At 42.9% G+C, this 23,323-nt stretch overlaps 1 protein-coding gene across 8 annotated transcripts in view; it reads right to left on the minus strand.

The window, feature by feature from the left end:
- The window catches only part of OSBPL3 (oxysterol binding protein like 3), a 178,505-nt gene that overhangs the window by 67,598 nt on the left and 87,584 nt on the right, over positions 1 to 23,323 (minus strand). For all 8 annotated transcript variants that reach the window (XM_045495111.1, XM_045495108.1, XM_045495110.1 and 5 more), the window contains 3 exons: positions 1,592 to 1,708; positions 1,358 to 1,411; positions 268 to 381 (listed from right to left, as the gene is read on the minus strand). In XM_045495111.1, coding sequence (XP_045351067.1) covers positions 268 to 381; positions 1,358 to 1,411; positions 1,592 to 1,708 — 285 coding nt within the window. The remainder of the gene's footprint in view (positions 1 to 267; positions 382 to 1,357; positions 1,412 to 1,591; positions 1,709 to 23,323) is intronic.

The raw sequence follows: 23,323 nt of genomic DNA on the forward strand, positions 1-23,323 counted from the left end.
GGTATGTATGTGGGGGGGATACCTAGGGGATAGGGGACAAAGATGCTAAACCTTTGGCAGTGTGAGAGACAGTCCTGCACAATGAAGAACCGTCCCATTTAAGATCAATAGCATCTGTTAAAAATGCTCTCACAGTGAAGATCTTCTACACGTTGGTTGGATCATTTGAAACATTCAAAAGCCATCACCAACAGTACTATAACTGACATCCCTTTGCAACACAAAGAAACTGTGCAGTAGGAGGTAGCATCTGGGAAGCAATCTCACCTTCAGATGGTAGATGTGCTCTTCGGTATCCAGATCTATGCATTTTGATGACTTCTTCACAGACATCACTGAGAGCCCAACGTCAATGCAGCCATGAAGCTTCTCTCTCTCTATCTGCCGAGACGCGGAGAGGGCCACTTGAGGTTTGTGGTGTTAAAAACAGTAGTAACATCCCTGATGTTCCTTTCCTCTAGCCTCACTTTCAACATCCACTAATATAAGTATAATAACTATGACTTATCAAGCATCTGGTGTGAACCAGTACTGAATTAAGTGCTGCACATGCATGATCCGTTTTAGTCTCTGAGGGGTTCGGTAACAAGTGGCTTGCACAGCCAGTGAGTGAGAAAGCGAGAAAGTAAGTGACTGACTCCCACAGCAATGGATTCACCAGTTAGCTGTACTGCCTTCCACAGAATTAGTTTCTAGTATCTAAATTCATTTGGAAGTGATTTAAAAAGAGGAGTAAAGGCAGAAAGCTAAGACAGGCCACTGTGGGTGAGGCATTTTCTACAAATTTTCTACAAGCAACCCTACAAGACAAGAACTCGAGGAGTTAAGGGAAGTGAGAAAGGAGAGAGAAGTGCTGGGTGAGAGAAGGACCCGCACAAGGGGCAGGACCAACAGTCATTCCAGCCCTCGGGGGCTGTCTGCCTAGTGTTAACACAACAGGGAAATTCACATCACCTTCATCAAGGGCCTGCTCCACCAAACCCTCTTGGTCACTGTAAGAGTGGGAGTGATACTTGTTGTATGTTTTGCTCCGGTTATCTCAGGGGGAAAACATGTTTTCCCACCCAGACAACCCCTCAGCCCAAACCTAAGACCAGAAAAGACCCCTGGATGTGCAGTTAGGTGTGGAGAGGACACCTTCACCCTTCACTTGGTGGGCAAACTGAGCCCACCCAAAACCCAGGGCCGGGACACCGTGGAGCACACACCTCTGGTCCATGTGAAAGAACATTTCCTCCCTATGGTTTCCAGTTCAGAAAAAGGCCATCCCCAAATGTGTATGATTTCATCCATGGGGTGACAACAATTAGCCCTGCAGAGTACTTTTATAACATATTTGATTAATAAGAAGACTTACATCGGTTTGGCTCTTGGCATATTTCAAGATTCCTTTGTCCAGATAGAAAAATCTCTGTGGGGAAGAAAGTAAAATTCACTAAGATGTTCCATTTAAAGATCCATCCTTCCCTGGGTCCCAATTTTCAACTTCAAATTAAAGGCAAGGGCCTGAGAATCGACTAAGTACAGCACCTAAGTACTGATGAGGGCAATGTGGGAGCAAATAAAGGTAATGTCAAGGCCAATGTCTTACCTTGTGCCAGCCTTTCAAGGGCCATTTCCTCTTTTTCAGCAAGAATCCTTTCTGCATGGGCGGCTCCTGGGTGTAACTCATCTCTCCTCTCAGCCCTTCCACCACCTCCCAGCTGTCCTGTTCCAATAAAACGGCTCGTGTTTAAATGGCTACCTTTAAAAATAATAACCATGTTCAGAAGCACTGTGTCCTAGTGGGAAATCCATCCAAGACGGTGAGCTTGGCTGGGTTTGTTGGGGAGAATAAGTTAAAATTTAATTTTCATACAGGTCCTAGACTTCATGGATTTAACACTGTAATTTAATGGCATCAAATTTGATTTTTTTTTTTTCAAAAAAAAAAACATTGCCTAGAAGGGAATGTTTCTCTCTCTTTTGGTGCTTGAACACAGCTACTGGTAAAGCTTTTACTCTAAATTCTATTTTGGTTACATTTGACATCACACATTTACTGTTTACTCGCCACGAGACTTCAGTCTGAATTTTAACCAAAAGCTACATAAGTCAGGTGGGAATATGAGGAAACTGGCTTAAGAACTGGCTGAAAAGTATGAGATGGAATGCAAGTTGGTAAACACAACAATTTGGTCGAAATGATGATTCAGTTGCAAGCTAATCTCTTCAAATTCCAGATATTTAAATATTGGAAATTGTAAAGCATCAAAAAGGTGTTTATGAAACAAGCATTTTTATCCTTTGTTCCCAGAAATGTCCTCCACACCCTTCTTTTGTTTCAAAAACTTTTGGGGGGAGGGCAATTTTTGCTCTACTGAGCTGTTTGTAATTTTGAAGAGATACAAACAGTTATTACAACCAATCTTCTGTTGTTGGCTATCTAGGTTGTGTCAACTAATTGACTGAAAAAGGATTTAAAAGGGAAACACTAAAGAAAAACACTAAAGATTCTGAAAATTTATTTTTAAATGCTTAAAAATGCACAAACTATTGCAAAACTACCAAGATAGACCAAAATTGACAATACTTTAGAAGCTGAGATAATGGATTTTTATTTTACTAATGGATTAGCATACATGAAATATACAGATCTTAAGAGTACAGCCTGATGACCTTCAACACCTCTACCATCAGTAACTACCACCCAGATCAGACAGAAACATTTCCAACACAGGATAAATAAGTTTGGACGAACATGTCCTTCCCCAAACCCTCCAGCTTTTCTCAGATATTACTGGCCTATAACACACGTAAGTTGAAAGGATACAATGTGATGAATTGATACACCTCCATCCTCCCCATCACTACCACATTTGGGGGGGGTGGAGCGGTGGTAACATTCCAGATCTACTTTCTTAACTTTTAAGTATATAATATGGCATCGTTCATTACAGCCACCATACTGTACATTAGATCCCCCAGGATTTATTCGTCTTAGGGCCAGGAGTCTGCACCATTTGACTAGCATTTTCCCAGTCCCACCCCTTCCCACCGCCATTGAGAGACCATTCTACTCTCTCTTTCCAAGAGTTTGGCTTTCTTAGATTCTATATATAAGTGGCAACACACAGTATTTGTCTTTCTCTGACTTATTTCACTTAGCATTATGCCCTCAATGTCCACCCATATTTTTGCAAAGGGCAGGAATTCCTTTGTTTTAACGGCTGAATGATATTCCCCTCTTGCTTGTGTAACTCATTTTTTTTAATCCATTCATCCACTGATGGACACTTAGGTTGTTTCCTTGTTTTGGCTACTGTGAATAAAGCTGTAATGAACGTGGGGTGCAAATATCTCTCTTCAAGAAACAAACCTGTTCTTTTGGCCAAGATTTCATGTTGACTAACTTGCTCTTCATCAAATCTCCAGACTGTAGGCAAGGATTACAGGTAGAGGCCAGAGGAATCAGGGGATGCGACAGTAAGTCTGGACCGGAACCAGGCAGCAGAAGTATTATGATTCAAGTCTCAGGGAACAGTCTAATGGGAGGGCACGGGAACCACAGGGGGTCCTGGGTGCTCTGGCTCATTTTCTGTATTGTCAAGTTCAACACGTGGGAAACACCTGATAACAGGAACACTCCTCTATTTTAGCCAGTGAACTCTTTATATAACAATCCTGGCAGATCTGCCTTATATCTGATTGCACTTTACAGTTAAAAGGTACAGTTAAAGGTACATTCCAGACTTTTGAAATGTGGTAGTGGCATCCCAAGATCTGGAGTTGTAAAAGGGAATTCTTCAATGGAAAAAAGCAAAGCTTATCTTTAGTTCTTAAATTAGAGGACTTTTTCAGAAAGGTAGTGATGTCAAATGAGATTTCTTTATAGCATTACCAATTATTCAAGGTCAGTTATATCCAGACAATAAATGGAGAATTCATATTATTAAGTTTTGAGAAGCCACATGCACACACGTGCAGGTGCACACACACACACACACAACTTCTGTTCACATGTATTTCAGCTTAAAAAGCCATTCCTCAAAATTTAAAAATGTTAATGAATTTTTAAGGTTAAGTTAAAAATTCTACGTCCTTTAGGAAGCCTTCTTCAAAGGAAAGTAGTATTTCATCCTAGAAACTCCATCAGCATTCCATCTTACTTTTCCAATGGTTCAGTGCTTACTTATGATAGTATATGTGAAATTTTATCATCCCTACTAGACAACAGACTCCTAAAGGGTGTCAAATGTCTGGTTCACTTCTGATTTCTTCACAATGCCTGACCTGCTGTCCTGTGAATAATATGCTTCTGATCAGCAAATAAGTAAACTTGGTCTTGGAATAACACTGCACACAGATTTATGTTCTTGGAATATCAAATATTGGTATGCATTTGAAATGTGCCCAGTATCTTTGGGCCAAATGACTATTTACAAATTAAATACAGCACATTCATATTTGTGAAAGAGGGTGTATGTGTGCGTTATCATCGTGAAATGAAAATCTATGGCTCAAAACCTTTTGGAAAGTACTCTAAGGGGGACTAGGTCCTTTCGATTTGTTTTAAGATACCCAAGCAGAAGGCAACATGCAGTGATAATACTAGACAATCACGCGCATCTGCTCAACACATTCAGTTGTGCAGAATGCAAATGCCGAGAGGGATTAGACGTTTATTGCACACTTTACAAAACTGAAAAAAAAAAAAAAAACGGAATGAGATCATATCTGTAGTTGAAAGAAAAACAAGAATTAAATTTCAAAAATGTTTCAAGGATTCATGTTAGAACTAGATCTCTCCTAAATTCTTCAGACATAATACATTCCTGCCAATGAGCCAACGTGGAGGGCAGGGAATTATACTGCATTTGTTGGCATTTAAAGTAAATAAGCCAGAGAGGGTTTGCATTTATTCTAAACCAAGTATCATCTTTTTTCCTCACTTTATTTCTACCTGGGCTCAGAACTTAAAACTCTTACCAGGTTGGAAAAGCCAGATTTAAAGTATTTAAGAAAGTGAAGACTCTTCTTGACTGAGGAAGAAAGCTCTGTAGCCAACTCCTTTTCTGGGCTTGCCATCCAACTCCTCCCCTCCCAGCTTCCCTGTTGTCACTGTCCTTGAGTCATGCTGAAACCTGAGAGCCAACATGCAGCCAGCCTTCTCAGCGGGCGGGGGTGGGGAGGACAATACTCTCCCCTCTGCGGCTGCTGGAATCATGGGGGCACTTTTAGTTATCATGGTATCTCTGGTTTAATGGCCGAGATCCAGGAATGGTAAATGTCCCACAATGCCTCAGTCTTTTAGACAATGAAAAAGCTGTCCCACTCAAGACTTTCCAAAGTGCCAGTGGACATTTTTGTTGGTGAAACCAGTTTATAATTACTTGAGCACAGAACTTGACTCTGTCTCACATCCATACCAAAGTATTTCTGCATGGTTTTTATACACTTAGAATTCTTGGTGATGCAACTACCAGATAACTGAGGGAAGACTATATTTCCTTCTGTTTGAGACTTTAACAAGCATCACACGCCATTTTGGAGAATTGTGTCACTGAAGGCGATGCCACTTGTGGTATTTAAGTTATTAGCACAACACACCTGTATGGGTCTGCATCAGTAGCTGCCACATTTTATATACATGTATATCTGACCACATCATTATATCTTCTGGTATAATCACATGGGGGCTTCCACACCTTAAAATAAATATTTTAGTATGAACCACTTTGAGCTTTCCTTTATATTATAATAAAGCATTATATTAATATTTTCAAAATTATGTGTGCAGATGTTAATAAATTAATAACATAATTTAATAATAAATTTCATTTGAGGGGAGCAAAGGGGTTATTAAAATAATGGTCATAATAAGGGGACATTGTTTTGGTGGAATTAAGAACCACTGTTAAACCTGACACAAATTCTATGAGAAGAAACGCCAGGCCAGGACATGGCATAGTGAAATTGCTTTGCAAATGAGAGGGCTTAGTTAATCTCTCATAAATAAGTACAATTGGTTTTATCCTCAAAATGTTTACCTTCTGTGTCTCTTCTGCGTCCCTTCTGTTCCCTAGGCACCACCCTGACCCAGGCCCTCACCCAACATGGTTTCCCAAGGCTCTCCACTTCTATAATCATTTATGGGGCTCCATTATGCCCTACCCTCCATCCAATATAAAAATGAATATAATGTAACCCTTGTCTTCGTTTCCACTTCTGTGGTACATTTATGTTGTTCCAGCCTCCCAGAATCTTCTCTTGATCTTTTCTACCTATGCAAACGCTTCAAAATTTTAGCTCAGTTTCTGAAAGTTTCCTACATTATCCAAAACACATCAATCGTATACTCCTGTAAATACAGTAGCAATATTACTGTCTGCTACCAGATAACTCAGGGTTTAATTAATTCATCATTTTTTTTCCACTTTTATCCCCAAGGATAAAAGTTTCTGAAATGGTTTCTCCCTGACCATCTTTTCAACTTGCTCTTTAAAACCCCAGCAATGAACTAAATATGCATAAATAAAAGAATTCTCCTGGGCTTATTAATTGTTGGGGTTTCAAACCAGGAAATGGATTAAGTTCTCAAGCCAAGTAAACAGTACTAGGTAGTTGGTTAACAAGGAAGAATTAAGTTGCATCCACACTTTAATATAGCCTGCCATTAAAATTTTTTTTATTGTTTATTTTTGACACAGAGAGAGACAAAGCATGAGTGGGGGAGGGGCAGAGAGAGAGGGAGACACAGAATCCAAAGCAGGCTCCAGGCTCTGAGCCGTCAGCACAGAGCCTGATGCGGGGCTTGAACTCACAGACTGCGAGATCATGACCTGAGCTGAAGTCGGATGCTCAGCCGACTGAGCCACCCAGGCGCCCCTATAGCCTGCCATTTAAAACACAAAAGGGTAGTGCCCCCGGAAATACTATCAAATGGGTCTACTAACACAACACATAAATACAACAATATAAACAATAATAACATAAAATAACTGGAGAACACTTTCTAGCTCCATGAAAGCAAGAACCTTTTCTATCTTTTTCACTACTAATAGGGCACAATAGATATGAATCAATATGTTGAACAAATAAATGAAACACGATAACTAAATATATTAAGCATGTACTATCTGCCAGGTAATATACTTATATTATTGCACTTAATCCTTGAACGAGCCTGTGAGGTTGGATTAGTATCCTTATTTTTGGAACGTGGAAACTTTCAGAAATTTTTGGAATGAGGAAGAGAGCATCACATAACTTCCCCAATGCTATAAAGCTACCAAGTAGTAAAGCCACCTGATTTCAGAACCTACATTTTTAACCATTCTGCTACGTTTTATAATATATTGCATATTCTGCTATAATTTAAATATATAAATTCTGATGATGTACCAGAGTAAATGCCAAGCAGTGGCCAAGATCCTGAAGCAATTTGAAGAGGTTAGGAAGCTTTGCCCTATGGATAGAAGACAAGCAAGTTCTGGGGTCCTGCTTAGAGCTACCACGTTTCCTATCCTATAGTCCCACCAAACTGGGGCAGGAAATCAGCCTGTACATTTTAACTCAGCCAATTCTTTTTGCATATTTTATATTTCGAACGTCTTTGCCATCTCCTTCTTAGCCTGCAAATTCTCACTTGCCCCAAACCTTCTCCTTAGGGCACAAATTCTCTCCCTCCTCAGCACTTACGCAAATCTCAAATGAGTCTCTCTTTGAGCCAGAAGAATGTGGGTTCTGTGAGGACAGGGACAGGGTCCTCTTTGTAGAGATCTCACTACTGGGGACATAGGGGTCCTGAATAAATGAGCCATTGATTGAATGAGTCTGAAGAACAAGGCGGGTATGAAAAGGGGCCAACAGAGCCCTCAGGGTGAGGGATTTTAATCATGTGTGCTGGAATGGGGTGAGCGGGTACTCAGGGCAGAAAAAAAGCCAAGATGCCGGCTTCTCTGCACTAAAGGGACCAGGTGTCCTGAAGCTGTTTGTGCTCCGCACACCTGGTGACCAGGAGTAGGATATGTACCTTGAGCTGAATGCAGCACAGGGTGTACTTGGGCCTCCGAAGATCAAGGTCCTGCTGACTTAGCCCAACACAGCTGAGCCGATCTCCCGCCCTGGGGGTGTCAGGCTAAAAGCTCACCAAGAATACAAGGTAGAGAAATGTGACAGGGTCTGGGGGGGGGGGGGGGCGCGGCTTCTTAAGGTTTTTGCTTCAGTTTAACTGAAGACAGTCTGGCACTGTCGTCCGGCATTAAATTCAGTCTCTTTTACTGAATGTCAAAAAAGTGCCAAATATAGAAAGCTGCTTTGTGGCTGGAAAGGCAGCTAAGCATTCATCCATGCTCACGCGCTGGCACAGTTCATTTCCATATTGCTGACTGCACGAGTTGAAAGCGCTCCCCCTCCCCCGCCACCCCTCCCCACAGCACAGCTGTCTCCACAGTGGACGTCTCCTCTGAAACTTTCAAGGGCTGGATTCTCTGCGCTGTCCTTGTAGTGATGTCAGAAATAGAAAATGCCTTAAAACTTCCATTCTTCCTGCAGCTGAAGACTGCTGCGGAAGGAAGTTTGGTGGCTGCCTCTCTCTATCTGGCATGACTGGGAAGTAGGCTGTTCTGATTATTTATTTAATCTGCTTATCCGGTTTTTAAAATTCACAAAGCAGTACCCAGCATTAAATCATATGGAGCATAATTTCACATGTCTTTAAGGACTCTGACTCTAAGGGCATTTCTGATTTTGTGAAGCCTTGGGATCATCAATATCATCTTTTAGGATTGTACTGTGAACGTATGGAAATACCTGTCAATAGATTTCCAGTTAATATAATGACAGCTTTAACTGATGCCAGATCAATTCTGTACTTATATTTCAATCGCTGTGAGTTGGGGTTGTTACTTCTTGTCCAACTGTTTCTTCCTCAACTAAAAATTTTTGAGCACCAGCAAGCCTGATAACAATAGCAATTAAAAGAACAAATTAGGGTTGCCTGGGTTAAGGATCCAACTCATTCGGTTAAGTGTCCCGACTTCAGCTCAGGTCATGATCTTGCGGTTTGTGAGTTCGAGCCCCGCACGGGCTCTGTGCTAACAGCTTGGAGCCTGGAGCCTGCTTCGGATTCTGTGTCTCCCTCTCTCTGCCCTTCCCTGCTCATGCTCTCGCTTGCTCACTCTCTCTCTCTCACTCGCTCGCTCTCAAAAATAAATAAACATTTAAAAAAAATTTTTTTAAAAAGAATTAGTTGGGGTGGGATGATCTAATGCAGTGCTTCTCAAAGTGTAACATGCATACCAATCACTGAAGATCTTGTCAAAATGCAGATGTCACGTCAGTAGGTCTGGGGCGAGTTCTGAGCTTCTACACCAGCACAGGTGAGGCCCCTGCAGCTGGACCACAGGCCACTTAGAGTAGCCATGCTCTAGGAGCCCAGGCTGTCTTGAAGAATTGGGGTTTCACTTGATAGGCTATGAGGGCCAAACCAGGACTAATGGGGTGAGAACTATAAGGCCCCGGATCCCACCTCTGCATCAAGGACAGATCATCCGATATCTAATAATTAGCACTATGAACAATAACAAAAGTGACACGGGCAGCTCTATGAAAGATCCAGTTCCCTAATCACTGGAGACCTCCATCAGAGGCTGGCAGAGGGACTACAGAAGGATTCCTAGACCAGGAAGGAGGTCAGAATAAATGAGCCATAAAATCCCTTCTAATCTTGTATTACAAACTCATGTCATATAAAATGGGTACCAAGCCTCAGTTATTCAGAATGAAAGTTCTAAAAATCGGCTGTACAACACTATGCCAACAGTTAACAATATTGTCTTGTGCGTGTAAAAACTTATTAAGATAGTAGATCTCTTGTTAAGTGTTCTTACCATAATAAATATACAATAGAAATGAAATAAAATAAAAAGATTGACTGATAAAGCCTACTAAAAGCAAATAAAAAACCAGTAGCATTCGCTTCTAACTAGTAACCTCAGGTATAATCCCTGATCTTAGGATCTAAGTGAGAAGGCTGAAGAAAAAGGGAAGGCTGAGCAGGGAAGAGCCCACTCAGACTCAGAAGGCTACGCAGGGAATAGAGTCATGACCTGCCAATGGCCATGTCTTTCCTCTCCTTTCACCCCCAGAGACACAGCTCACCAACCCACACCTGGGCAGGTGAGGAACACCCAGATGACTTCAGTCTCCCGAATGTGTTAAGTCTTAATTACTTGGGTAGTCACAGACCAAAACACTGATGCCTTGATTTCTTAGATAATGGAGCGTATGCACTCAGTCTTGGGGGTGACCTTTTGAGACAGCACAGAAGGTAAGGGAAAGAAAAGGAAGGTCATTGGCAGCAGATGACATGGACAAGGCAGAGAAAAAAAACATGTGAGCTGTCAGCTCTGTTGCTGACTCCACCTGAGGTCCAAATAAGAGAAAAAATCCATCTGTGGTAACCACTGATGGATTTATAATTAAAATAGTATTAATAAAAACCTTTAATGTATATATAAATATTATTTCCACCCTGTTGAGCACTCAGCAGTTACGGCTGCAATTACACTGGTAGTTTTTTTAGGATCTTCAAGTAGATTTGTGGGTTATTAATATCTGTTAAATATCCCCCTAATTGTATGTAAGCCATTCAAGACTCTGGACAGCATCTTCTGTGCACTCTTTTCTCTGTAATGCTCTGCTCTGTCAATGAGGGCCTCTTGAGAGCTACAGTGACCATTAAAGATGGAGACACCCAACCCATAAATGTCACTGTGCTCTGGCCGTGCAGCCCACCAAAAGAGTGAGGCAATTTATCGTCACTGTAGTAGTGATGATAGTAATACAAATAACAACTACTACTTGTTGAGAATCTTCTATGTGCCCCCAATGACTTTATAATGGAGGTATTATGACTCTTATTTTACAAATAAGGAAAATGAAGGGGCGCCTGGGTGGTTCAGTCAGTTAAGCACCTGACTTCGGCTCAGGTCATGATCTTGTGGTTCGTGAGTTCAAGTCCCACATCGGGCTCTGTGCGGACAGCTCAAAGCCTGGAGTCTTCTTCGGATTCTGGGTCTCCCTCTCTCTCTGCCCTCCCCCATTCACACTCTTTCTATCTGAAAAATAAATAAATATTAAAAAAAATTTTTTTAAAGAAAATGAAGCTCCAAAGCAGTCTACCCAACATTACAAACTATTAAGTGATAGACCCCATTTGTGGGCTGCAGACCACACGCAGAACCTCTCTGTTCAATGTCCACCCTGGATAAGATCACCTACAGTACATTAGAGTCCATCCAAGGCCACCTACTGCCCTGCCACTCCGGCCCCTCGCCCCCAGCGCTGCTACCTCTGGCAGAATCGGTCTATCTCTGGCAGCACGTTCCTGCACTGAATAGGCACGCATGTTAGCCAGTGAGGACAGAAAGACTCTGTCTACTCAAGGGACTCAAGAGTCTCTTTTGCGTTTTCTTTTTCAGGGTGCAGAAGTAATGATTTGTGTTCCCTCATAGAGTCATGGAACAGTTCTTCTAAACCTCCAAGTTGGAAAGTGGAAGTCACCCACCCAGCTCTTTCATTTTAGAGACGAGGAATCTAAGATAAATGGTTTGCATAGAGCCACAAAAATGAGTGAAGGACTTCTGAGGACCAGGACCAGTCTTCCAACTCCAACCTAGTGCTCTGCCCACCGCCCCTTTCTAAGAATTGCCTCCCTGCCTCAGTGGCAGACAGCCTCATGGAGGAGCCCCAGGGCTCACTCATCACACAGGAGCAGGTGCACGTGACGACCAGGAGAATCTCCCATACAGATTGCTAGGTGAATGGAACTTGGCCAGAGGCACAAAGGAGGGGAGTTAGATACCTTCCAGCATCATTTTAATACTTCATATGTTATACCTTTTCATTAAAAAAAATCATAGTGTCTTTGGCATATCGTAGAGTGTCTGAGCCTGAAGAGAATCACAGACTATATTCAGACATAACATTCTGCACCTCAATTACAGGGCACACAACTCCTGAAGAAAACCCACCTCGTTGCTGGGTGGCGCTAGCTGATAACAGTGTTTTCTCTGACAAGTGTGCTCAAAACTGTTTTTTCAGAGCTAATTGAAATTTGCAATCAAAGTAGAGACACATTTTGGCTAACTAATGCGCATATAATTTAGAATCATAGGAGTAGGCGCCAGAATAAACTCTTCCTGTTCTGATCCAAATCATCAGTGATTTTTTCCCTCAGTCTGTAGAAGAATAACTGTTCTCATAACGAGAACCTAGCGACAGGATAAGATCCTGGAGAGCCTTATGACTCAAGGAAGGAAAGATTTTGCTGTTCAGTGAGTTATATTCTGGTTTATCGCTGACCTTCTATTTAATAGGGCAGTCTTCTACTCAAAGGTCTGAAGCTTAGCACCAGGTACTGGAGATTAAAAGATGTAAAACCAGTGCCGGCCCCTAAGAAGTTAGCATATATTAAAAATAAAAAGATACCACGAAGCTGAAAACCTGAAAATGCTGAATGGGAGATTCCAAGAAATACGCTGTAGGAGTTCTTGAGCACAATCACACGAGCCAGACCCACCTTAGGCGGAGAGCTTGAGCTGGCAATCAAAGGAAAATGGACACAGGTTGAGGAGCACGGTTTCTGAGGCTGTCTTAACAACCGGGTGGCTTAGCACAAAAGCAATTTAGTCTCTCACAGTTCCAGAGCCAGAAGTCCAAAATTGAGGTATCGGCAGAGGTTCTAGAGCCCCAGGGGAGATTGCGTTTGTATTAGCTAAGGTTGGTATGATAAAACACCACAGATTCAGTAGAGGCTGGGAAGTCCAAGATCAAGGTGCTGGTAGATTTGATTCCTGGTGAGAATCTTTTCTCTGGCTTGTAGACAACTGCCCTCTGGCTGTGTGCTCTCGTGGTCGTGTGTGAGAGTGAGCTCTGGTGTCTTTCCTCTCCTTTAAGGGCACTAATCCCTTCAGGAAGGCACTACCGTCATGACCTCCTCTACACCTAACTACCTCCTGAAGGCCCACCTCTCAATAGCATCATGTTGAGGGTCAAGGCTTCAACATATGCATGGGCCAGCAGGGAGACACAAACATTGCAGCCCATAATAGCATGACCTGCCTCTTCCAGTTTCTCATGGCTTTTGGCATTCCCTGGCCTGTAGCCACATCACTCCAATCTCTGACTCTGTGTTCACATCACCATTTCCTCCGTGTCTGTGTTTTCCTCTGTGTACTTCATATAAGGACACTGGTCATTGAATTTAGGGCCAACCTGGATAATCCAGGATGATCTCCTCATCTCAAGATCCTTAAATTAATTACACCTGCCAAGACTCTCTTGCCAAATAAGGCAACATTCACAAGTTCCAAGAAACAGGCTGGACATACCATTCAGGAGATGGGGACAACATTCAGCCCACTACCCGGCAGTAGGAACTGCTAAGCCAGAGTTGTGCCAGGGATGTGCTTCCTCTGGTGTGGAACAGAGAGAAGGGGGTTTTAGTTGCGCTGTGGGATTGTGTACAGATGCGAAGGGAAGACACAACTGCGTTTGATTGTGGAGTCAGCAAATGGAGGACTTCAGGAGGACGTCAGATTATCTAGAGAAGTCTTCTGTTTTGCCTCTGTCCTACTTCTTATGCTGTCATTTCTGGGCCTTTAGCATTTTAATATCACCATATCACTGAGGTAGATTTAGACTCTCTCCTTCCTAGGAAAGGGCTGTTGAGTCCATTCAGTTCATATCTGCATGTATAGCTTCTAGAACCTATAGCAGTAAGCTGCGTTCTCAACAAAAACCTGTGGGTTACCATTCAGCTTCCATGTATCCTGCACTATGGCTGATGCCAACCATAAATAAATAAATTGACTTTCTTAAGGCACCCCATGTAGTTTCTACTAAAGTAGTGTTTCTCAAACCCGCCAGCAGATATTTGCTGAGCTTGTCATCCTGGGATTGCATAACAGCACAAACAGGTCAGCAACTTCCAGAAGGGTTTCAAGAGTTCAATTTCTCCTGCTCTTCAGTGTGGCATGTAGCTGACGGTCTACTGTTTGCAGACATGGAGAGTAACAAAGAGGTCCCAACAACTCAAATATGTCATTTTAGCTGACGTCTTCCCCTCTCTCTTCTTCAATCAAATGTTTGTTTGTTTTTTCCTTCCAAGACTTCGAGTGGAAATGTAATGAGAATTGAGCCTTGTATCTTTGCCCTCCCTACTTTCAGTGTATCACATCCAGTGTGACTTGTTTAGGTATGACCAAAAGGTAGGCAGTAAGACATAAAAGGCCCAGAAAACGAAAACCTGGAAAACTAAGACAGAAACATATAGCTAATTATTTTTCTCTGTTGGGCCCACCAGAAACACAAAAAAACAAAGAAACAGCTCTAGACAGACACCTCAGGGATCCTAAGGCCACTTCCCTCATGGATGTTATTCTTATCCCTGCATTCGCAGAGATGTTAGCTCATGGAGGTTTGTTTCAACAGCAATCATTTGTACATAAGGCACCTGGAACTTGAATGAACTTATAAAGAAGCTTTCTAGTACCTAAAGACATCCAGTTTTCTCCAAATACATGGTTACCTGCTCCCCTACCACTTAGGAGAGGTGTGATGAACAAGTCGGTTAATGTCTCTGAGCCATATTTTTTTCCCAAAGTGTAGAAAATAATATGGATCTCGCTGGGTTGTTTTGAGACTCCAAGGGATAGTGTGAAAGGATAGTACAAACTGTAAAAATGCTAACAGATAACTGATCATTTCTAACGTCCCTTGCTAATACTCTTCCTCTCAGAGCAGCCCAGACAGAAGTAGCCAAGCCATTTGACTGCACCTTATAGCTGAAAGGAGGAAGCAGGGAAGCAGTCACCATGTGGTATTGCTGGAGGGCTCCAGGGCCTCCTGCTTATGGAAGGAAGGTGAATGGTTTATGTATCCGACACTCACACCACCTACTGAATGCAGGCTTTCTTTTAACGAAGCAGTTTGCACAGTCTTATAAGACACCAAGGCACAGAGGGATTAAGTAACTTGTCCAAGGTCAAACTGTTTATAAACGGCCCAAGATTTAAACTCAGGCCATCCAGCTCCCAAGCAAGTTCATGCTTGTTGCCTGTCACCTTTTGTGACCATCCCAGAACAACTGACACAATCATGACATCATCACATGCCTCCTCCTTGACTGGCCCTCCTGGTGGTGTTTATACAGCTGAGACTTACAAAAGGCGGCTGTCAAATTGCAGCGTCTCTAAAGACATGATTATTTAAAAGGAAGAAGTAGGACTAAGCATTTTCAATGCCCAGACAGCTGAAAATATAAACACCTGAGCATTGTAGCTTCAACTCACTTTTCACCCCTTGGCATATCCGCTCCCATTCAGCCCCCTGGCTTATGGGTTCTGGCACCAAACACAGACAGCCTGGGCTCCCTGAAGCACAGCATAATCTAATAGCCTGCCTAAATAAACTCTCACCCGGTGACCCTGGGAGAACTACACCACCACCCCAGATTGGCCCAGGGACAGGACTGTGGCAAGAGCAAACTGCATAATTGTATGGAGACTTACCTAGTAATGGCTCTCTCCATTTCAAATTCCCTTGAATCATGAGTGAAGCCCTTGCCAAGTATTTTAAAAGGATTCACTTTCTGATTTCCAGCTTATTATACAGCAAATACTAACAACACATAAAGAAGAAAGGAAGCATGCTCTCTTTACAAAGCAGTCTTCCCGACAGAGGCAATTTCTTTTTTTTTCTTTTTTTTTTTTTTATGTTTTTAATTTATTTTTGATGGAGGGAGAGACAGAGCACAAGTTGGGGAGGAGCAGAGAGAGAGGGAGACACAGAATCCGAAGCAGGCTCCAGGCTCCGAGCTGTCAGCACAGAGCCCGATGCGGGGCTCGAACTCACAAACCGCAAGATCATGACCTGAGCTGAAGTCGGACGCTTAACCGACTGAGCCACCCAGGCGCCCCGCAATTTCTTAATTATAGTGGTCTATTCAGCTGTCCTGTCCTTTGTAGCTTCACAAATCCCTGCCCAGGGTCTTTTAATAATAGCTTCTCAATACATATTGGCCGAAGAAATAAAACTTGGGCATGCAGGACCTCTTTCGATAAAGACAAAACTTATTCATTCATCTTTATCTAGCTCAGTCTGGCTCCTGAAATGTGTTATTTTGAAAGTTCTAGGAAGGAAATGTAAGGGGGCAGTGGGAAAAAGACGAGAGGAAATTACTCATATTTTACAAGTTTGGAAATAGCAATTCTCTCTCCCACTTAGGTATCCCTTAACCTACTTAATATATCCACAGAACTTTGCAAACAGTCATCTTTCAACCTAGCAACTGCATGCTTATTCAATTCATTAATCCACACTTACCTAATGTCTACCATGTGCCAGCCTAGGTATTTCATATTTATTATTTCATGTAGTTCTCCAAAGTAAGCACAGTGATCCTAATTTCACAGCTGAAGAACGGAGACTCAGAGGTTTTATATAACATGGCAAGGTCACCCAGCTAGCAAAAAGCAGAGCCAGTGAGTGGGAATACAGGTCAGTTTCGACAAAGACAATCTTTGCTTCTGTTCCATACTTTCCAATAGAGTACTTGTGCAGAGACCACGGGTATAAAAAGCATGTAAGGATTTCATCGTTTGGCAAAAAAAACTCAATGCCGAAGCCTTTGTTCATTTTCGAAGATCCTCACAATATGTCACTGGAGGAGGGGAGCTCAGGAATTTGTGGGCCTTTGCTCCCATTCCCTATGTATACCTGGCCATATATTCTAAGCTACCCGGTTGGATATTTGCTGCTGGGATTCAGTAATTTGCATCTGCCATGTGCAAAGCCTTGTGCTGGGTGCTGTGAGAACTAAAAAGATGTGTAAATAGAAACCCAGGACTCTGAAAACTATACACTCTTTCAACCAATGAATCAATCAAAAGAGGGTTATCCACGTGGGGAGAGAAAAGGGCAGTGGGTAGGTAGCCTGGCATTCGTCAGGCTCGAGGTTCCCACACAGAACATGTGTGAAGGCCTCTCTCAGATCCCGTCTGGAGGCCCGGTAAAGTTGGGGTGCCCTCTTTCTCTGTTCCTCTTCTGTCATGAATGAGCTCTAATCCGCCTTTCACACCTACCTCACCCACTAGACAATGCCACCAATGACCTCCACAACCAACAGTCATTCTCAGGCTTCAGTTTATGTGATCTATCAGCAGCCATTTAAAAGTAAATGAATTAGGGGCGCCTGGGTGGCTCACTCAGTTAAGCGTCCAACTTGGGCACAGGTCATGACCTCATAGTCTACGAGTTTGAGCCCCGCGTCAGGCTCTGTGCTGACAGCTCAAAGCCTAGAGCCTGCTTCAGATTCTTTGTCTCCCTCTCTCTCTGCCCCCTCCCCTGCTTGCACTCTGTCTTTCTCTCTCTTGAAAATAACTAAACATTATGGGGCGCCTGGGTGGCGCAGTCGGTTAAGCGTCCGACTTCAGCCAGATCACGATCCTGCGGTCCGTGAGTTCGAGCCCCGCATCGGGCTCTGGGCTGATGGCTCAGAGCCTGGAGCCTGTTTCCGATTCTGTGTCTCCCTCTCTCTCTGCCCCTCCCCCGTTCATGCTCTGTCTCTCTCTGTCCCAAAAAAAATAAATAAACGTTGAAAAAAAAAAAAAAAGAAAAGAACTAAACATTAAAAAAAAAAATTTAAATAAATAAAAGTAAATGAATTAAAGTACTGCACTTTAACATAGATTGCATGTGCCTCAGCAGTGATCTACAGTGAGCATATATTATTTTTATAAAAGTTATTTTTAAAGTGTTACAGCAATAAATGAAGATTCTTTTCCAGAAAAAAATCACAAAATTCAAAAGGACAGAACAGTTTCCCATGGATCAGTCTAGCTAAAGGGGTAGCTGAACCAAAGCCCGAGACAGGGAAGGAATGCCAAAGCAAAGACTGACGTAGAACACTGTATAAATAGGGTATGAGTGCGACAGTCAGCCGGGGACTTCCTCAAGGAGAACAGGTTCCTAGCATATAGGTAAAGAAAGGCACTATATCTGAAGGATGCTCTGCTCTTCTTCAAAGACTTCCACTTCTTCCACAGACTATCAGGGTTCTGGAAACAACACCATTTCCATTCTGGCTCTGGAGCTGGCCTGGGTTCAAAGGGAGATGATCTGTGATTGTAAGAGTTTCTTCAATTTATAGAGGATCTTTCTCCCAAGAGTTTCAACAGTTTTTTGGTCAGTAAAAACACTCCGTTTTCTCTCACAACAACCCTGCATAGGAAGCAGGAGGAGACCTTTGTCTCCATTTTATGCAACAAGAACTGAGGCAAACTTCACTTGCCTAAAGTTCCTGCAAGTAGCAGAATCCAGAGACTATAGCAGAGATGGCTTGATTTCAACGCTCTGATGTCACTAGGGGGTGACGAATGTGGCACCTGTGCTGCCGTTCACCCTGCCTATGGGAGCCAGAGCTAACAGCAAGGGACTCTCTCCCACTGAACTCCGACTCAACTGTAGAATCCTTCTCAACACAATGCTCTAAGCAGCTATGACCAATGGACAGTTGCTGGCATGGGAAGAGACAAAAAGCATTTACACCCAGAAAGGACAAGCCTCAGTAGAATGGAATAATAGCGTTAAGAATTCACCAACTCTTTTCACTTGTTTTGGGTATGGATTATGCCAGGTATTGACGATATCAAATGCAGCCCCTGTGTTAAATATTCTATTACATTCTTCTCTAGAAACATTTTGTTGATGTGTATAAAGGAAGGCACTTTTTATTTTAAGCATATATATTCATATGTACATCGTATACTTCTGTGGGCTTTTGTATACTCAAGAGGTATGGGTAGGCACACGTATGACACCTGTACAAGTTTCTGGGGCAAAAAGCAGACCTATTTGCTATGAGCACTTATCTTTTCATAAATAAGAATGAAGTTCAAATTAATCTTAACTATAATAACAAAAATAAGCGTTAATATTAACTCAGCACCTAGTTTGAGTCTGACCCTGGATTAAATGCCTTAGTTTTTTTTAGTTATTTATTTTTTAATGTTTATTTATTTTTGAGAGAGAGACAGAGGGCAAGCAGGGGAGAGAGAGGCAGAGAGAGAGACGCAGAACCCAAAGTAGACTCTAGTTTCTGAGCTATGAGCACAGAGCCTGACACAGGGCTTGAACCCACGAATCACGAGATCATGACCTGAGCCAAAGTCAGACGCTCAACTGACTGAGCCACCTGGGTGCCCCTAAACGCTTTAGTTTCAATCTTCACAATAATCCTATGCAAAAAGAACTGTTATTATTCCAATTTTACTGATGAGAAAACAGAGGCTTAAGTTTCAGTGTTAAAGGTCAGAGAACCAATGAATGGGTGGAACCCAGACTTGGGAGTTCAGGTTCTAATCACCGCACATACCTTCCTCCCCAAATTATCTAGGTAAGATTATATTTGCAGGTTGTTTCCATACTGACAAAATGAGGCATACCGTATTTAAAATATCAAAAGCCCTAGGGGCGCCTGGGTGGCTCAGTCAGTTAAGCGGCTGACTTTGGCTCGGGTCATGATCTCGCGGTCCGTGAGTTCGAGCCCCGCATCGGGCTCTGCGCTGACAGCCTGGAGCCTGTTTCAGATTCTGTGTCTCCCTCTCTCTGACCCTCCCCTATTCATGCTCTGTCTCTCCCTGTCTCAAAAGTAAATAAAAAACGTTAAAAAAATTTTTTTTTAAAAATATCAAAAAACCTAGTATTTAAGTTAAAAGATGATAGAACCCTTCTTCTTGGGTTTTTATGGTTCCAAGCTGTAAACTCTGTCTTAGGTCACATGTAAAAGCAAAGACACCAATCACAATTAACGCCCAGGTCTCGATCATTCTGTCCTTCAAGGAAGCAAGCTCTTCTAACAGACATTTAGATGAAAGACACATAAAGGCCTAGCTCCTTGAGATCTTACGTGAGAAGGCTCTGGGACAGGAAGGACAAGTTCAAATTCACTTCAAGAAACAAGGACAAGGGCAAAGCCAATGCAAGCAACCGAAAGAAAGCCAGTGTAGCTGGAGTATAGAGATTCTCCATGTCCCCTGGTGATGACGAAGGAGAATTTAAGACAACCAAGTTTTTCAGCTAGGTCTGTATTGTAAGTTTGCAGTTAGCGGCCCTCTCCTGGCTCCAAACAGCAAAAATATACAAAGTTACAAGCATGTAGGGTATGTGGGGGGTGGGGTCTGTGTGTGTGTGTGGGTGTGTGTGGGTGTGAGATTTAAAAAAAAAAAAAAACACAAGATTAAACATCTCTGTCGCTCAAACACAAAATAGAAAGGCAAAGGATACTGTAGACAGACATGTCCAGGAGCCCTATTTCTGTGGGTAAATGGGGCTAAAAATGTCCACAGGAAAAGGCTGGGACCTGAGCTGGCCTCACTGCTGGAAATAAGCAAATAAGGAGGGGGAGCTCCACACCACAATGAAAGAGGGCTTGAAAACTCCTTATCCTGGGAGGTGGCAGGAGGCAGACCACCACCAGACTTGACCCATGTGTGCTGGCTGCTGGTGGGTCTTGGATATTCGATCATCGATGTGGAACAGAAACCCCAAACTGCAAATACAACACTTGGCTCTGAACCGGGGTCCCCAGAGGTGAGAAGCAGGAAATAGCAGATCCCTAGATACGGCAGGGTGAGTAGCAGAGAAAGAACATGGAGAGGCAAACTCAAGATGACACTCTAAACCATAATTCCAAAGCATATGAGAAAAACCAGCCTTTTAGAGGGTCCATTACAGTCAAAATCAGACTTCTGCACCACTCCCCCATGAAATGAAAAGAACAGAACTAGCTAATAGTGACATTAAACTAGGGCTTTAAAAACAAGTAGTTTGGGGGCACCTAGATGGCTCAGTCAGTTAAGCATCTGATCTCTGCTCAGATCATGATCTCATGGTTCATGAGTTCAAGCCCCATGCTGAGCTCTGTGTTGACAGCTTCAGATCCTGGAGCCTGCTTCAGATTCTGTGTCTCCCTCTCTCTCTGCCCCTCCTCCGCTAATGCTCTGTGTCTCTGTTTCTCTCTCTCAAAAATATATAAACATTTAAAAAATTAAAAAATGGAAAAATAAAAAAAATAAAGACAAGTAGGTTGTTGCACAGATTATCAGATTTCAACATTGCTCACATTAAATTTCTTTTTTGTTGTTTATTTTGAGAGATAGAGAGAGAGAGAGAGCCCCTCCTCTTAGTCTTTATGGCATAAGCTCAAAAGAGTCCTTTGAAAACCAAAATTAATCAATTCAAATAACAAAGTAAAAGAAGTTTCTGTGGTATTCAATCGTAGGATGTCACTGCACTGTTCCAATTCCTCTGGTGTTATAAGCACTTGCCGTTGAAATGAATCATGTTCTTGGAGCACCTGGGTGGCTCAGTCGGTTAAGAATCAGACTCTTGATTTTGGCTCAGGTCATGATCTCACATTCATGGGATTGAGCCCTGTGTTGGGCTCTGCACTGACAGCATGGAGCCTGCTTGGGATTCTTTCCTCTCTCTCTCCCCCTCCCTGCTCCTTCTCTCTCTCTCTCTCTCAATAAATAAATGAGCTTTAAAAATAAATAAATAAATGAATCATGTTCTTTCTCCTTTTATCCAAGAGGGAGATATCAGCGGATGCTACTAGGTGCAAAGGGTGAGGGAAAGATCACATATTCAACCTCTAATCCCAATCAGAATTTTGGCCAGGGAGAGAACCACCCCCCCTACCCCTCCACCCCCATGGAAAGCTGGCAAGGAGGGCGAGCATACAGCTACCCTTACGAAACTGGAACTCCAAAAGGAGTCATGATGCATTAGCCAAGGACTAATTTTAGTCTTTTTTTTTTTTTTTTTTTTTAATCAGAGACAGAAGTGATTACTGTGCTGAAAAAATTTTTCTTCCTAAACCCCTCACAGGAGATCTTGGAGGGCTCCGTGAATGTCCAGCCTCAGGCAAAATCTAATGTGTCTACAATCACAGATTCTGATGACATGAAGCAGCACCATGAGGTGGCAAGCTCCATGGCCCAGGCAGTGTTCAGACGGAGAGACCCGTGATGATGTGTCATAAATGTGCGGACATGCCTGCCGTGGGAGGTCGCCTGATCAGTGCTTCCAAATCTGGAACCAAGAACTCTCTGGGACAATTCCTAGGCCAGCACTTCCCATGAGGGAAAGATAATGCCAACACAGCCAGCAGATGCTGAAAAGGCTCAGAGACCGTTTTGATTGTGAAGCCACAACTTCTTGACACAACTTCTCTCTCTACTGAACTTATGGTGGTAGAATTATAATGATTCATCTGCATTTACCGCCACTGACCTAAAACCCGCGAGTTCTGCCAACAGATTTATTAGAAAGGAAACCAAGAGGGGCGCCTGGGTGGCGCAGTCGGTGAAGCGTCCGACTTCAGCCAGGTCACGATCTCGCGGTCCGTGAGTTCGAGCCCCGCGTCAGGCTCTGGGCTGATGGCTCAGAGCCTGGAGCCTGTTTCTGATTCTGTGTCTCCCTCTCTCTCTGCCCCTCCCCCATTCATGCTCTGTCTCTCTCTGTCCCAAAAATAAAAATAAAACGTTGAAAAAAAAAATTAAAAAAAAAAAAAAAAAAAAGAAAGGAAACCAAGAAACGACATAGAATTACAGCTGACAGTTATTTAGGAGTTAATGATTCAGTTCTTTTTTTTTTTTTTTTAATTTTTTTTTTTTTTCAACGTTTATTCATTCTTGGGACAGAGAGAGACAGAGCATGAACGGGGGAGGGGCAGAGAGAGAGGGAGACACAGAATCGGAAACAGGCTCCAGGCTCCGAGCCATCAGCCCAGAGCCCGACGCGGGGCTCCAACTCACGGACCGCGAGATCGTGACCTGGCCGAGGTCGGACGCTTAACCGACTGCGCCACCCAGGCGCCCCAATGATTCAGTTCTTTGCTTCACTTCTTTCTTCTTCCTACTTAATACCTTTTGACCACTGCTCTGTGGATTCGATTCCCTCATCCATGGAGAAATAAAGCAGGTGAGACTCAAAGTCACCAGCAGGGCAATCTGCGCTTGGAAGCGGTCGTAAATGACTTATAAAGGGAAGGAAGAAGAGGGCGAGAGGATATTAAACTTACTGGAAAAGTGATTGTGGGGTTTTTTTGTTTGGGTTAGTAGGGTACAAAGGAAAGTGTGGACTCTGGAGTCAGACTGAGCTGTGGTTTCTTATTCTGCTACTTACTAGCTGTGTATCCTTGGGCAAATAACTCCGTTAGTCTGACTCAGCTTCCTCATGGAAAAAAAAGAGATATTAATATCTGTGTCAGAGG

Source organism: Leopardus geoffroyi, chromosome A2 (genome assembly GCF_018350155.1).
Source record: "Leopardus geoffroyi isolate Oge1 chromosome A2, O.geoffroyi_Oge1_pat1.0, whole genome shotgun sequence".
In the NCBI taxonomy this organism is placed as follows: domain Eukaryota; kingdom Metazoa; phylum Chordata; class Mammalia; order Carnivora; family Felidae; genus Leopardus; species Leopardus geoffroyi.